The sequence below is a fragment of the Arachis ipaensis genome, chromosome B1 (genome assembly GCF_059453495.1).
Source record: "Arachis ipaensis isolate K30076 ecotype BB chromosome B1, ASM5945349v1, whole genome shotgun sequence".
Classification (NCBI taxonomy): domain Eukaryota; kingdom Viridiplantae; phylum Streptophyta; class Magnoliopsida; order Fabales; family Fabaceae; genus Arachis; species Arachis ipaensis.
This window is the reverse complement of record NC_142436.1, coordinates 142,731,724-142,745,144: the sequence shown is the minus strand read 5'-3', so window position 1 is coordinate 142,745,144 and position 13,421 is coordinate 142,731,724. Positions and strand designations below refer to the sequence as shown.

General features: G+C 36.5%; 2 protein-coding genes across 5 annotated transcripts; both read left to right on the top strand.

The window, feature by feature from the left end:
• Nucleotides 1-3,090: 3,090 nt before the first annotated feature.
• Nucleotides 3,091-6,172, top strand: LOC107637664 (uncharacterized). 4 transcript variants are annotated; one of them, XM_088502016.1, is made up of 4 exons: nucleotides 3,091-3,912; nucleotides 4,549-4,855; nucleotides 5,079-5,206; nucleotides 5,814-6,172. In XM_088502016.1, exons 1-2 carry the CDS (start codon nucleotides 3,224-3,226, stop codon nucleotides 4,574-4,576), a joined length of 717 nt encoding a protein of 238 aa, XP_088358142.1. In that variant the 5' UTR covers nucleotides 3,091-3,223; the 3' UTR covers nucleotides 4,577-4,855; nucleotides 5,079-5,206; nucleotides 5,814-6,172. The 4 variants fall into 4 exon arrangements, with proteins under 4 accessions (XP_088358142.1, XP_088358141.1, XP_088358140.1 ...); XM_088502017.1 differs by having other exon boundaries at nucleotides 3,117-3,912; nucleotides 4,596-4,865; XM_088502015.1 differs by having other exon boundaries at nucleotides 3,091-4,855.
• Nucleotides 6,173-12,491: 6,319 nt separating this feature from the next.
• Nucleotides 12,492-13,365, top strand: LOC107613727 (uncharacterized). Its single transcript, XM_088502013.1, has 2 exons — nucleotides 12,492-12,807; nucleotides 12,917-13,365. Exons 1-2 carry the CDS (start codon nucleotides 12,492-12,494, stop codon nucleotides 13,363-13,365), a joined length of 765 nt encoding a protein of 254 aa, XP_088358139.1.
• Nucleotides 13,366-13,421: the final 56 nt, after the last annotated feature.

The following is a 13,421-nucleotide window of genomic DNA, read 5'->3' as shown; positions in this document are numbered from 1 at the left end:
CCGTCCAACTTGGGTGTGGTTCCAGGAGTTGCTTGGTGTATTACCTCCTGCGAACCAAATCCAGAAGTTTGCAGTGAACTGCAGCTGGTTCCAGGAGACGTTTGGAGAGTGCCCTGAGGGAGCCGACGAGGAGACAGTCAGGCGCTATGCTCGGGCCTATATCATGATGCTGTTAGGCACTCAGCTGTTTGCCGACAAGTCCGGCAACCGTATTCACATTAGGTGGCTACCCTACGTGGCTAGGCTTGAGGATAGCGCCTGACTGTCTCCTCGTCGGCTCCCTAGGGCACTCTCCAAATGTTTCCTGGAACCAGCTGCAGTTCATTGCAAACTTCTGGATTTGGTTCGCAGGAGGTAACACACCAAGCAACTCCTGGAACCACACCCAAGCTGGACGGTCACCCTGGATGTATGTTTGAAAATCCGTCAAGCAACCACTAACATAACGTCCGTCGACCGGCAACCTCAACTGGTACGCCACGTCCTGCAGTGTGATCGTGCACTCTCCGAACGGCATGTGAAATGTGTGCGTCTCCGGACGCCACCGATCGACGAAAGCACTCACAAGGGGCTCATCCAATCTGAACCATCTCTCGTTCAGTCTCGCAAGATGTTATAATCCCGCCATCTGCAAGTACGAAACGTACCTCTCGTCCAGTCGCCTGCTCGAGATGCATCGCTGGGGCTGCACATATATGCACCAGATAATTAAACCACTTACAAAAACCACTAACATAAACCACTTGCAAAACCACTAACATAAACCACTTGTAAAACCACTAACGAAACCACTAACGAAACCACTAGCATAAACTACTTGCAAAATCTCTAACAAAACCACTTGCAAAACCACTAACAAAACCACATACACTATCACTAACAAAACATAAAAAATCAGTCACATACAATGTTACCAACGTCATTTACCATCAAAACCACTAACATAACATATATAAAACCGATCGACGAAAGCACTCACAAGGGGCTCATCCAATCTGAACCATCTCTCGTTCAGTCTCGCAAGATGGTATAATCCCACCATCTGCAAGTACGGAACGTACCTCTCGTCCAGTCGCATACCCTGCTGCCGTCGCATGCTCGAGATGCATCGCTGGGGCTGCACATATATGCACCAGATAATTAAACCACTTACAAAAACCACTAACATAAACCACTAACATAAACCACTTGTAAAACCACTAACGAAACCACTAACGAAACCACTAGCATAAACTACTTGCAAAATCTCTAACAAAACCACTTGCAAAACCACTAACAAAACCACATACACTATCACTAACAAAACATAAAAAATCAGTCACATACAATGTTACCAACATCATTTACCATCAAAACCACTAACATAACGTATATAAACAAACGAATAAGTTACTTAATCCTACTTTAAAAAAAAAGATTACGTACTAACATCTTCGTTGATGACCCCGACTATATGAGCTACTCCATCCAAACAATATAATCTATCTGGATTATCCCCCATGGGCTGAATATCCTGCTCGAGCCTTTGTTAGAGTCGTTCTGGGTCGTTTTCTGTGGGATTTGGTGGGGTATGATAATGGAAAAGTGGTTCGAATGAGGTTGGTTCAAACTCCTTTTATAGTCGAAGCATGTGTAATTCGAAACACCCCAATTCGAATTACTACTAGAGCCAAAAACTGAGTAATTCGAATAATTCCAATTCGAATTACTTTGGAACGCGTGCTGGGTGTAATTCGAATCACCCTGACTGTGTGTGTAATTCGAATCAGGTTGATTCGAATTAGTGGGTGTGTGCGTGTGTAAATCGAATCTGTATGATTCGAATTACATAGAGATTGAAGTTCGAATTTGGGTGATTCGAACTATATAGAAATGTCTCTTGATTGATTCATGAACCATTTTTTTATTTGGTTGATTGGTGTAAATTTTTTCTCCCCTTGATTTATATAAGTGATTTGCCCCCTTTTTATGAGTGGGATGGGGGCGCTTTCATTGTAGTGAAAGAAAGGAAACATGTAGATTGTAGAGGAATCTTGAGTCTTTGCTCGTGTAAATATAAGTGATGCTTGCATTGCATGTTTGCACTTGCGAAATGGTTTGATTTGCGTCTTAAACGTACATAATTCCTAGTAAATAGATGTTTTTAAAATTTGCATTAAAATCTAAAAGTGGGAAAACAATTATGACGATATAGATGTCCACAAGATATGTTTATATTTGGTAAAGATGAATTGAATTTCAGTCTGTCTTGTACAAAAATTGGAATATAGTAGCATGAGTTCACACAAGATTAAATATTGCTTTGGAAAATAGATAAGGCATTAAATTTTAAGTCATTTATTTAAGATTATCAGAACTAATACTCAATTTGATCTCTAAATTTGTATGTAATTATGTGAGCCTTAATTTAATTTTTAAAGTTTTAGTTGTCTTTTTTAGTTTTTAAATTTTGCAAACACGACTTACATTAGTCTGATAATTTCCGACACAAAAATGTTAATGAAGTGCTGATATGGAAAACCAAATGCTATGTTGGAACTTGTAAAATGATGTTTAGGTTTTGGCGTTCAAATAGCCGAATAGCCAAAAAATAACGCTTGGTCACTACTTATAAGAAGAAAAATTTCAATGATATCACTTAGGATTTTTTTGGACTATTTGAGTGAGAACAAAAATGAGGTCGTGTTACATAGTCCAACATAACATCCAGCTGTCCACGTCAGCGTGGGTTAATGTTTGTAGGTAAAAAATTATCCTAAGACTAACACAAATCACATCCGCAAAGTTTGGAGACTAAATAGAATCAATTGAAATTTTAGAGACTAAATTGAAATTTGCATGCAAGTTAAGGGACCAAATTGAATATTATCTCAAGATTATTATTAGTAAAAATATTAGTATTTTTTAATAAATATATAGTAAATAAAATAAAAACTTAATTTTTTTTTCTAATTAGTAATTTTAACAAGTGCCTATCATTGGTTAGCAATATTTTTAAATTATTTTTAGTACATTTAAAATATAAAAAAAATTAAATTACCAGGAAAAAAGAAACAGAGAAAAGAAAATATATTGTGCTCCAGCATAGGATGGGGTTAACGTTGTAATTGACCAGAGTTTTTTACTGAAGTCTCTGAGAATAAAGACATAGGTGTAGATTACTGTGTAAAAGCTAAAAGGTTTGTGTTTCTTTCGGCCAGCAATTCTCAAAACCCTAATTTCAATGGCTAAAGAGTTCAAGGTTCCGCCGGTGGCCTTCCCACAAGCCGGAAATCCCATCGCAGGAGGTCCAAACATCCAGCAGCGACGCATGGCTGCGCCGCCCTTCCAGCCAAACTCCGGCATCCCCTTCATGTCCTTTGACATAGGCTCCGCCGCAGCGTCCACCTCATCTGGCCCAATCTACTCCGGACCCGGCACCGTGGGCGGCTCCGCCAACTTCGACGACGAGGAACCACTCCTCGATGAGCTCGGGATCCACCCTGAACAAATCTGGAGCAAGATCCGATCCGTTCTGAACCCATTCCGCGTGAACCACACCGTCCACAAGGATTCCGATCTATCCGGACCGATCCTTCTCTACATGTCGTTTTGCCTCTTCCAGTTACTCGCCGGGAAAATCCAATTCGGCGTGATTCTTGGCTGGATCGTGGTCTCTTCGATCTTCTTGTACGTGGTTTTTAACATGCTTGCCGGTCGAGCCGGTAACTTGGACCTTCACACGTGCACCAGCGTGGTTGGTTACTGCATGTTGCCGGTGGTGATCTACTCGGCCATGTCGCTATTCTTGCCTCAGGGAGGGATCGTGGCGATTGTTGCCGCTTCGGTTTTCGTGCTGTGGGCGACCAGGGCTTCGACGGGTCTCATCGTTCTGCTTGCGGATGGCGGCGAGGAGCACCGTGGCTTGATAGCGTATGCGTGTTTCTTGATCTACACTCTATTTTCGTTGCTTGTTGTGTTCTAGGGGTGGATGTGGATTTGTTTGGTTGTTTTTTCAGATTTAGAGAACGGTTCTTTTTTTGTGGGGTTAGCATTGCATATTCACGCTATCGTATAGTTATAATTTGATGTAGAAAAGTGGAGATTATTGCCCTTTATTGAAAAAGATTTTGTTTAAAATGTTATCTCTAGGTTACTTGTGTTTGTGTGTGTTGCAGAAGTATATATGGTTAAGTTCGTTTCTTTTTTTCCATCCTAAGAATTTTTTTTCTTTATGATTGAAGTCTTCCAAGTGCAAACTGACTTTTATGAATGAATTCTTAGTTCATTTGCCTCCTTGAGAAAACACAGGGTTGAAACTCTCTGCCCCGTTTTAGTCTGTCATTCTTTTTATTTTTAAGTTATGTATCTGATCTAAAACATGATACCTGTGCTTTGAATTTAATAAATGTCAGACAATGATTTGTTTGGTTTAAGATGAACAATTGACCATAATTATCTGGCCACAGATTCGTTACGTTAACCATCCTAAAAATATTTATGAATGGAACCCCGTTGTTTTATTCTCGGAAGAATTGATAATTAGACATTGCCCCTTTATATTTTTAGTTTCCAAAATGTTCCCCATCGCTTATAAACATTTTTTCAAAGAGAAGAGACATTTGGCTCTGAGGGTTCTTGCCTCCTTCTACCGACGCTGCACCACACTTTCAGATCACTCTGCACCGTTGCTGGTTCTCTGCTCCTTGCCCTGCGCTGTTGCATGTTCTCTGCTCTCACCATGAGCCGTCACTAATACTCTGCTCCTCGCCGTATCTCGCCTCGCTGCTGGGTGGTCTTGCCTTGTCCACTGTTGTGCTTGCAATTGGAGTGGCCTATAGTCCTATACCTCGCTCCAACATGGTTTGCATCAGAGGTAACAACTAGTAAGTTTTTCTTTTTTTTTTTTTTAATTTTTTAATTCTATTTAATATTCATTCATTAAGTTGAATTGGAAATTGTTCTTGATTCTTGTATCGGACCTTGTCTTGCCACTTGGGTGGATCATTATGTTCAAAACACAATTCTTAGCTTTTTCACGTGTTTATGCACATCAAATTATTAACATTATGATTGAGTATCTATTTTCTTTTGCTCAGCTTGGTGTTGAAATTGTCCATGTCCTCATTGGCCCAGTTTCATACTTGTTGCTCTCCAAGCCTGCCAAGGGTGTTGAGAAGACCTTCTCTCTCTTCTCACTTCTCCCCAAGGTCCTCACTGGCTACAAGTAAGAACTTTAACTTTTGTATTGTGACTATTGCTTGTTTTTTTGTGATTATATGTGCGTCATATCTCTAACTTACTCATATTTGTAAAATCAGCAAAGTCATATTTTCTAGTGTAGTTGTATTTGTAAATTGATTCTGCTTTGCTCATTTTCTTTTAATTGTGGATAATGAGATCAGAAAATGCATTGAATATTTGAACGTGATGAATCTTTTTTTCGCTTGCTAAAAATCTGTCACAACTCACAATGTTTTTGGTTGAAGTTTGATTTGTGTTTCATAGTTTTTGAGATGAGTCTCTTCCTTTCTAATCTGGTTGTTGGTGATTAAAGTATGTTCAAAGTTGAAAGAAATGTTAAGCAATTTGCCCTGAAATTCAGACATAGTTTATGATAGGATGTAATGTCCCTATTTAAGTAGATATAATTTTAGTAGTATTGAATGACTTTTTGTGAGCTGATTATTGATTAAAGAAAAATTAGTTTTTATAGTTAAACAGATTATTTGTGGTTTAGTAAGTGAATTTAGTTTACTGTGCATGCTTGTGATTTTCATTGTAGATAGCTGATTGCTTTATTGTAAATGCCACTCTTTGGTTTCCTCGTGTAGAGTTAGAACCGTAAGGTAAAAGATTCAACTGCCAAGGATACTCTCTCTTGCGAAGGATACAAGGCCTGCGTGTGAACCGAGAGACCCCAACCTACCTCACGCTACGTTGTCAGATCTCATGTGAAAAGCTTACCCTAAATGTAGTTGTGATTGGCACTGCTGTGCATGATCATGTCTTTGGTTATATTTTGACATTCTCTTTTTTTTTTCAAGCTAATGCAATTTAGTTGAGTTTTTGACGGGGTGGTACTGTTTTTACAACGTTAAAATAATGATTAATAAGTAATTTTTCAGCATTGTAAAAAACATGGTGCTCTCTGAAAGCAAATGTTTAATTATGTGATTATTGATTATATAGCATTAGTCATATGACTCTTAGTTTTTTGTGTTTGAAAAAACCTGGAAATTGAGCTGAAATCAGCTATAATGGCAATTATATATGCAAGGATGTTGCACTTGCTTGGCTATGCTCACGACGTAACAAAAACCTCTTATTATTTAAGAGTAACCAAATTGATAAAATCTACAAGTGATGACCTAATAAAAATACAATTAATCTCTACATCTAAGTCATTTAACCAACTAAGTCAGTCTAACCAAGTAATTTTAATCTAATTCACCTCCATGCCCCACTATCTCTAATAAACTTTTGACTTAACTTGCGAATATATATAACTGTCTTTTTCAAGTGAATTTCATTTTTTTTTTTCGAATTTTCTCAGCGTTTTCTGCGTTCTTTGCATTCTCTTTAATCTTTGCGTTCTCTTTTTTCTTTATGTTTTCTTTGTTTTCTGCGTTTTCTTCGTTCAAGATCAATGCTTTTTATCTTATTTAAATATTTGGATCAAATTTTTTGAAATCAAGCAGTGAAATCAGCTTTAAACAGGTATTTTGTTTTCGAAGACAATGAATGATTCAAGTTCAGACTGTCAATTGAACTAGGAGAAATTGGATTATTGTTTTGAATCGAATCAAGTGGCTGGGGTGTGGTTCGAATCTAGTTAATGTAATTCGTTAGTAGTTTATGATTTTGTAGTTGAATAATTTTGTTTTTGTTTGTAAAGATTGTTGTTTATGGTTGATGGTTTGAATTTGAATGTAATGTAAGAATTCCGAATCTGAATTATTATTTTGATGAATCTGTTTCATTCTTAGTTTCAGTGTATTTGGAATTATAAATTGGTTTATTTTGGAAATGCTTTCGGTATATTTTCAAGTTCAGACTGTCAATTGAACCAGGACAAATTGTATTATTGTTTTGAATCGAATCAAGTAGCTGAGGTGTGGTTCAAATCTAGTAATGTAGTTCGTTAGTAGTTTATGATTCTGTAATTGAATAATTTTGTTTTTATTTGTGAAAATTGTTGTTTATGGTTGATGATTTGAATTTGAATGTAATGTAGGAGTTCTGAATCTGAATTATTATTTTGATGAATCTGTTTCGTTCCCAATTTCGGTGTATTTGGAATTATAAATTAGTTTATTTTGGAAATGCTTTCGGTGTATTTTCAGTTTCTGTGGGATGTTGATGAGCAGCTGGTGCCAAAGGTTGGGATGACTTTTAACACGTTTGATGAAGTTGAAAAATTCTACAAAGATTATTCTAAACTTGTAGGTTTTTCTACGAAAATTCAGAACACAAATAAGAAGGGAAATGAAATTAAGAACCAATTGATTACATGTAGCAGAGAGGGAAAATGAAAATGGAACATATCTCCAACTCAGAAGACAAATCCCTCAACTGGATTAAATTGTCCTGCAAGAATTTATATACATATATTGAAGGACATTGGTGTTTGGATCATTTCGAAGGTTGTATTGCATCATTCGCATCCATGTGTCCAAATCAAGCAGAGATGTTTAAACAACACAGACAATTAAGCATGTCTGTACGCTGTACAATTGAGAATAACGGCAAAGTTGGAATCAGACCAAACAAAACATATCAATCATTTATTGCAGCAGCACAGAGTCATCGTGAATTAAGTTTTATTGAAAAAGATATGAAAAATTACATTACGAGAGAAGTGCATAATGTTTCGGAACTAGAGGATGCAAAAAAAAATTTGGGAAATACTTATTAACAATGAAAGAGAAGAATCATAATTTCTTTTTCGAGTTTGAACTTGAGGTTGATCAGTCAATTAATATTCCTTTTTGGGTCGATATAAGAAGCAGGGCTGCTTGTGAGTATTTTGGAGATGTTATTTTATTCGATACCACTTACAATACAAACAGATAATTTACTATTTTGGTTTATGTGTTTTTTGAAACTGCTCTCGGTGTATATGATATCTTTTTTTGGTGTATACATGATTTGTTTCTGTGTTGTTGTCTTCAGGTATAATTTGGTTTTTGGTTCTTTTGTTGGTGTGAATTACCACAATCAGTCAACACTTCTGGGATGTGTTTTGATGAAAAATGAGGATACTCAATCATTAAAATAGTTATTTAAATGTTGGTTCTGTTGCATGGGAGAAAATACTCTAAAAGGTATTCTTACCGATCAATGTGCATCGATGCAAATGGCTATAAAGGCTTGTATGCCCACAACAATTCACAGGTGGTATATTTGGCATATTATAAAGAAGATTTCACAGAAATGGAATAAGTGACACGAAAAATTGAACACGAGATGAGTCATGTTGTTTGGAACTCTTTTACAAAAGAAGCATTTGATATGAATTGGAATGATTTTCCGATGAAGTATGGTGTTGGCAATAATAAGTGGCTTTTAGGTAATGGTGTCTTTATTAGGATTAACTGATGTTGTTACTCTTAGTGTCTGGATATTTATGTGTTTTGCTTGTGTAATAGAGGTGTCAACCTGTATGACTTTCGGTGTATTTGGTTCTGATTTAGGTATTTTTTTCATTTTTACAGAGTTTTTCGAAAATTGTCATTTATAGATCCCAGTTTATCTCGTTTACCACTTTTGGACCGGGATGAGAAGCATACAAAGGAGCGAAAGCATGCAAGCTTTTTTTAACAAGTTTATTACACTCAATAGCTCACATATCCAATTTGTCAAACAGTATGATAATTACCTAGGAAGTAGAGAGCAGAGAGAGAGAATCGGATGCTGCAGATTTTCATACTGTCATACTATGTGTAACAAAATCATAATTAGAAGCTCAATTTCAGCATGTGTATACTCACGAGAAGTTCAGGGAAGTCCAAGCACCATTTAGAGGAAAGGTGAATTGCATCACAAGATCAACGCAGTCCGTTCTAGGTTTTACAGTATTATGAAATTGTAGAACAAGTTTCTAACTCAACATTCAATAAGTTTGTAACACCCTGATTCTCTGCAAAGTTATTCTTGGAAATTCTGTGATGAGAAATTCGATAAATATCTGAGAATCACCTCATCATAAAATAATAATGCGGATTTAGACTGGATAAGTGAAAAGAATAGATATACCGTGAGAGATAAGAGTGCGTCCTAAGCTGAAAACCGTACTGATAACGACGAATTTAACCGTCGAGTTAAATTCATCTATGGAATCTTTACTACTAGCTTTTCTTGACTGAATTAGCTTAATAGAACATTCTAAGCTTGATCTAAAGCTGAGATACTCTCTGCGGCCAATATCTCAGTTGCCGATTGTTCAAACCGATACGGTTTGAAACAGTAATTTTACGATTTAATTATTAAACCGTATCCTTCTTTTCTTTAGTAATCCGGCTGAACCAATGAGGAACTATCTTCACCCAAGAGTCATAAACCATATAATAAACCAACCTGCCAAGCTTAATTAAACCGGAAAAATTCTAAGGTGCTGAGGGAAAGATTCTTCAACACCTGTGGTGTGCACGTGTCATGAATTGGTGTATTCTACATGGCTTAGTAGGAGCAGGAAGGAGTAGGTACGGGTTCCCCGAATGACAGGTGATGAAGGTGACACTTGATATTAATTAGTTGTTCTAATTAAAGTGATTAAAATTTTAATTAAGTGTTTGCGGAGTGGGCCGCAAGTAGGGTTTTAAATGGGTTGGTGTGGACCATAATTTTTTTCTTGATGGGCTTTGGATGGTAATCTTTAGTATTCTGAATGGATTGTGGTAGTTAGATTTTAATGTTGAGGTTTGAGTTGGATTTGAAGAAAGTAGGCTGGACTAGTGGTGGTTGGTCGAATAGGGTAGGGCTATCTTAAGGAAGTAGTTATGAGATACCTTGGAAAAAAAATAGAAGAGAAGTTCTGATGGAAGTTGCATGGTAGAGTGTAGAGATAAAGAACGTTGCATGAAGAAAAGAATGAAGAATGCCCGTCACACTGTGGAAAAAAAAAAGTAATCTATGGGTGTCCTGAATATTATTAATTTGATGTGTCATGATATTATTAATTTAAAACACTATTTAGAGTTATACGTATAACAACTTGAATTTGTTAGATAATTTATATAGTTTTCTTGTATTATTATTCCTTTAGTAAAATGTTTTATGCTGAAAATGTAATCTAGTATATTTATTTTAAGTAATCCATTATTTTATTTCTATGTTTATGTTTTGGCTGATTTTTTAAGATATTGTTGAGATTTGTTATGTCATTGCAGGTTATGTAAAATTTGATGTTGGGACTGGTTATATGTTTCGACATTTTTATTTTACAAAACCGCAAATCTAATCCAATCCAAACCGCTCGAAAATGGATTGGCTTGGATCGAAATTTTTTTAGAAAAAATATCCAATCCGAACCGCACCACAAATAAAATAAGTATTCGGATCGAATGAGTTTTTGACTCAAAATCGGTTCAAATCGAACCGCCGAAACCGCTAGTTGGGGGGAGGGGGTGAAATGACAAGGTTATCACGTTAGAGTAGTGTTTAATTGTTTAATTATTTGGAATGTTTTATACCTAATGTGAGAGATGGAGGGTTCATATGTTTTAGGGTTTAGGGTTTATGTTCGGCGGTTTAGCAGTTGGAAAGGTGAATGGTTAGCTAAGGATTTAGGGCTTAATATGTGTGATGAAGGTCTGTTGGGTGTGTGTAGGGTCTAGGGTTTAGGGTTGACTAGTTGGAAATGAGAATAGCTAGTTGAGGATTGAGGGTATAATATGTGTGATGAAAGTTATTTGCTTAGGAATATTGGTTAGGGTTTAGGGTTTAGGTTTGTTTACTTGGGAAGGTAAACGTATTCTATGTATTACATGTTACTAATAGGAAAAGCAAAATATGTCACGTGCACTTTTTTATTGTGATCGAAATTGAATCTCTCCCTCCAAGATTAGAGAGTTCGACGCTACTCTCCGGTATTTTTTGAGTCAAGATGTGATACATGTCACTCTCTCTATGTCTCGCTGTCCTATGTCGGTATATGTAATTAATTGTGATGTCGGTATATGTAATTTAATTAGTGCTTATGCGTTATTATCTAATTTGATATTCAAGTTGTTCACATCACATTCTCGATTAAAACTACGGAGAAAATATTTATCGTGTAAACTAATAAACTCCGTTCCTGAATATTCTCGTCGATGTCGGGACTTTTTTATTTCTCTATACCCTTTCCACGGGATGTAGATGATTTATAATTTATTCTTTGTATTAGTAATTTTACAAATCAAAATGTGTCGCCCGATATTGTTTGTTATGAGTAAAATAAAGTTTTTTGTTGTAAAATGTAGAAACTCCATTCTGAAGTTAAATTTGTAATTGATAATTGTATGTTTTTTTATACGCCATCATCTAATTATAATTTAAAAAACAGAGGAAGAAAACATATTATTTTTAAATCTTAATGAAGAAAAATTAATTAATTTTATTTGTGCAACTGGTTTGAGAAATGATTAAACATAATGGTCTGTACGGTTCGGAATGGACTCAAGGGGGGCAAGCAGTAGCCTTGGGCTCTCCGACAAATTTTAAACTCGTATGATGAGGTTGTAATAGATTATAGATGCATTATATAGAATAAAAATTTAATAGCGTAATAATAACAAAAAGAGTTATTATTCATTATGTATTAAAGTTTAAAATTCTCTACATATGTAAATATTATTTGTATTTTCTTATTTGATTTGGGGTTCTTTTTACATTTATTTTATAAAAATAAAGTTAAACATGTATAATCATATTAAAAATACGTTAATATTATTTGTAGTGATAGTATTCTTTGTTTAATTGGCATTTTAGTTGTTTGTCTTTTATTAATTTTCTATTAATTTTAACCTTTACTATTAAATAAAAATACTTTAGTATATTTAAAAAAATGTGTTTTAAGGAAAATAAAGGTAATTCGTATTTGAATTTTCGTTTGTTGTATTTTTAGTAGTTAACGAAATAAAATTGGAAGAATTTATAATAAAAGGAGATTGAAAATTTTAGAAGGTGATGTAAGTGAGGGTTTGGCATGAGAAAACTATTTCGATTTACTAAAATGCATTATTAATATTGTTAATATTTGACTGGGGACATAGATTAATACACGTGGACATGAATGGGTGCACGCATAAGTACTTACATGGTGTAACTCATTATATGCGAAAAACTTTAAGTTCCAAGAAATTACATGCATTGAATCAAATTGAATGTAGTTATTATCATAATGAATGGTTCGAAAGGAGGGGCTGTGACGGTTCAGTAGAGTGGGAAGCTGAGGAGGCTTCCTTTATAAGGGAGTTCCTTTCACATTGGGTGTGTTTAAAACGAAACCCACTAAAGGTATTGCATACATGGATACTGGACGGTTCCGTTACTACGTTGTGAGGAGAGGAAGAAAGCCAGGCATTTACACCTCGTGGGAAGAATGCAATCAACAAGTGTATGGCTTCAAGGGGAGTCAGTACAAGGGCTTCATGGTAAGGCGCGAGGCGGAGTCGTGGTGGAGTTTGCCAAGACAAGACCCCAACGGTGATAACACTGTACATGAGGCTCAAGAGTTGGCGGTAAGCTTCGGAGATCTGAAGGTTGGAGAGTGTGTCAACGTTACGGGAGACGGGAGCAGCGGATCTGGCACCGCGGCGACCGAGTTGCTGCTTCATGAGCCAGGTGCTTGTAGGTCGTGCTTGTGGTTTATTTATTTATTTATTTATTTTTTTTGTCATGTTACCATCGGTCTTTGATGTGGAGGTTATCTGTTTTGCACATGTGCTCGTAAATATGGTACCGAAGTTTGACCCCACCTCGTTTGTGATTATGGAAGACATGGAGAAATTGCTGTTAAGGGTTTGTGTTCAGCTTCAGGTTGGTCCGCCAGTCTTTTTCCTGCGTGACAGCTTCCGTAGCGAAGGAAAGAAGTATCATGGGTTTGGGGTTTCTTTGCAAAGTACTGCGAAGGGGATTAACTTCTTCGAGTCTGGAAGGTTGTCGACTGATGAGCGATTGGCAAGGCAGGATGCCGCCTTCATCACTTTGGAGAGGCTCCTGGAGGAGGCGGAGGTGAAAATATTCGACTTTAATATCCAAGTCGTTCTTCGATACAAGGAAGCGCTTGCTGAGGCACAGCGGGTGGCAAGGTTGTCAGTCACGGAGCATGTAATGATGCTGGAGGAAGAGAACGATGAGCTGAAGCAAAGGTTGGGACTCTACAACCAGATGTTCATGTAGGCAGGTAGGATGGCTGTCGCCGTTAAATATGGTTTGTCGTGTCCGGTTTGTTATGT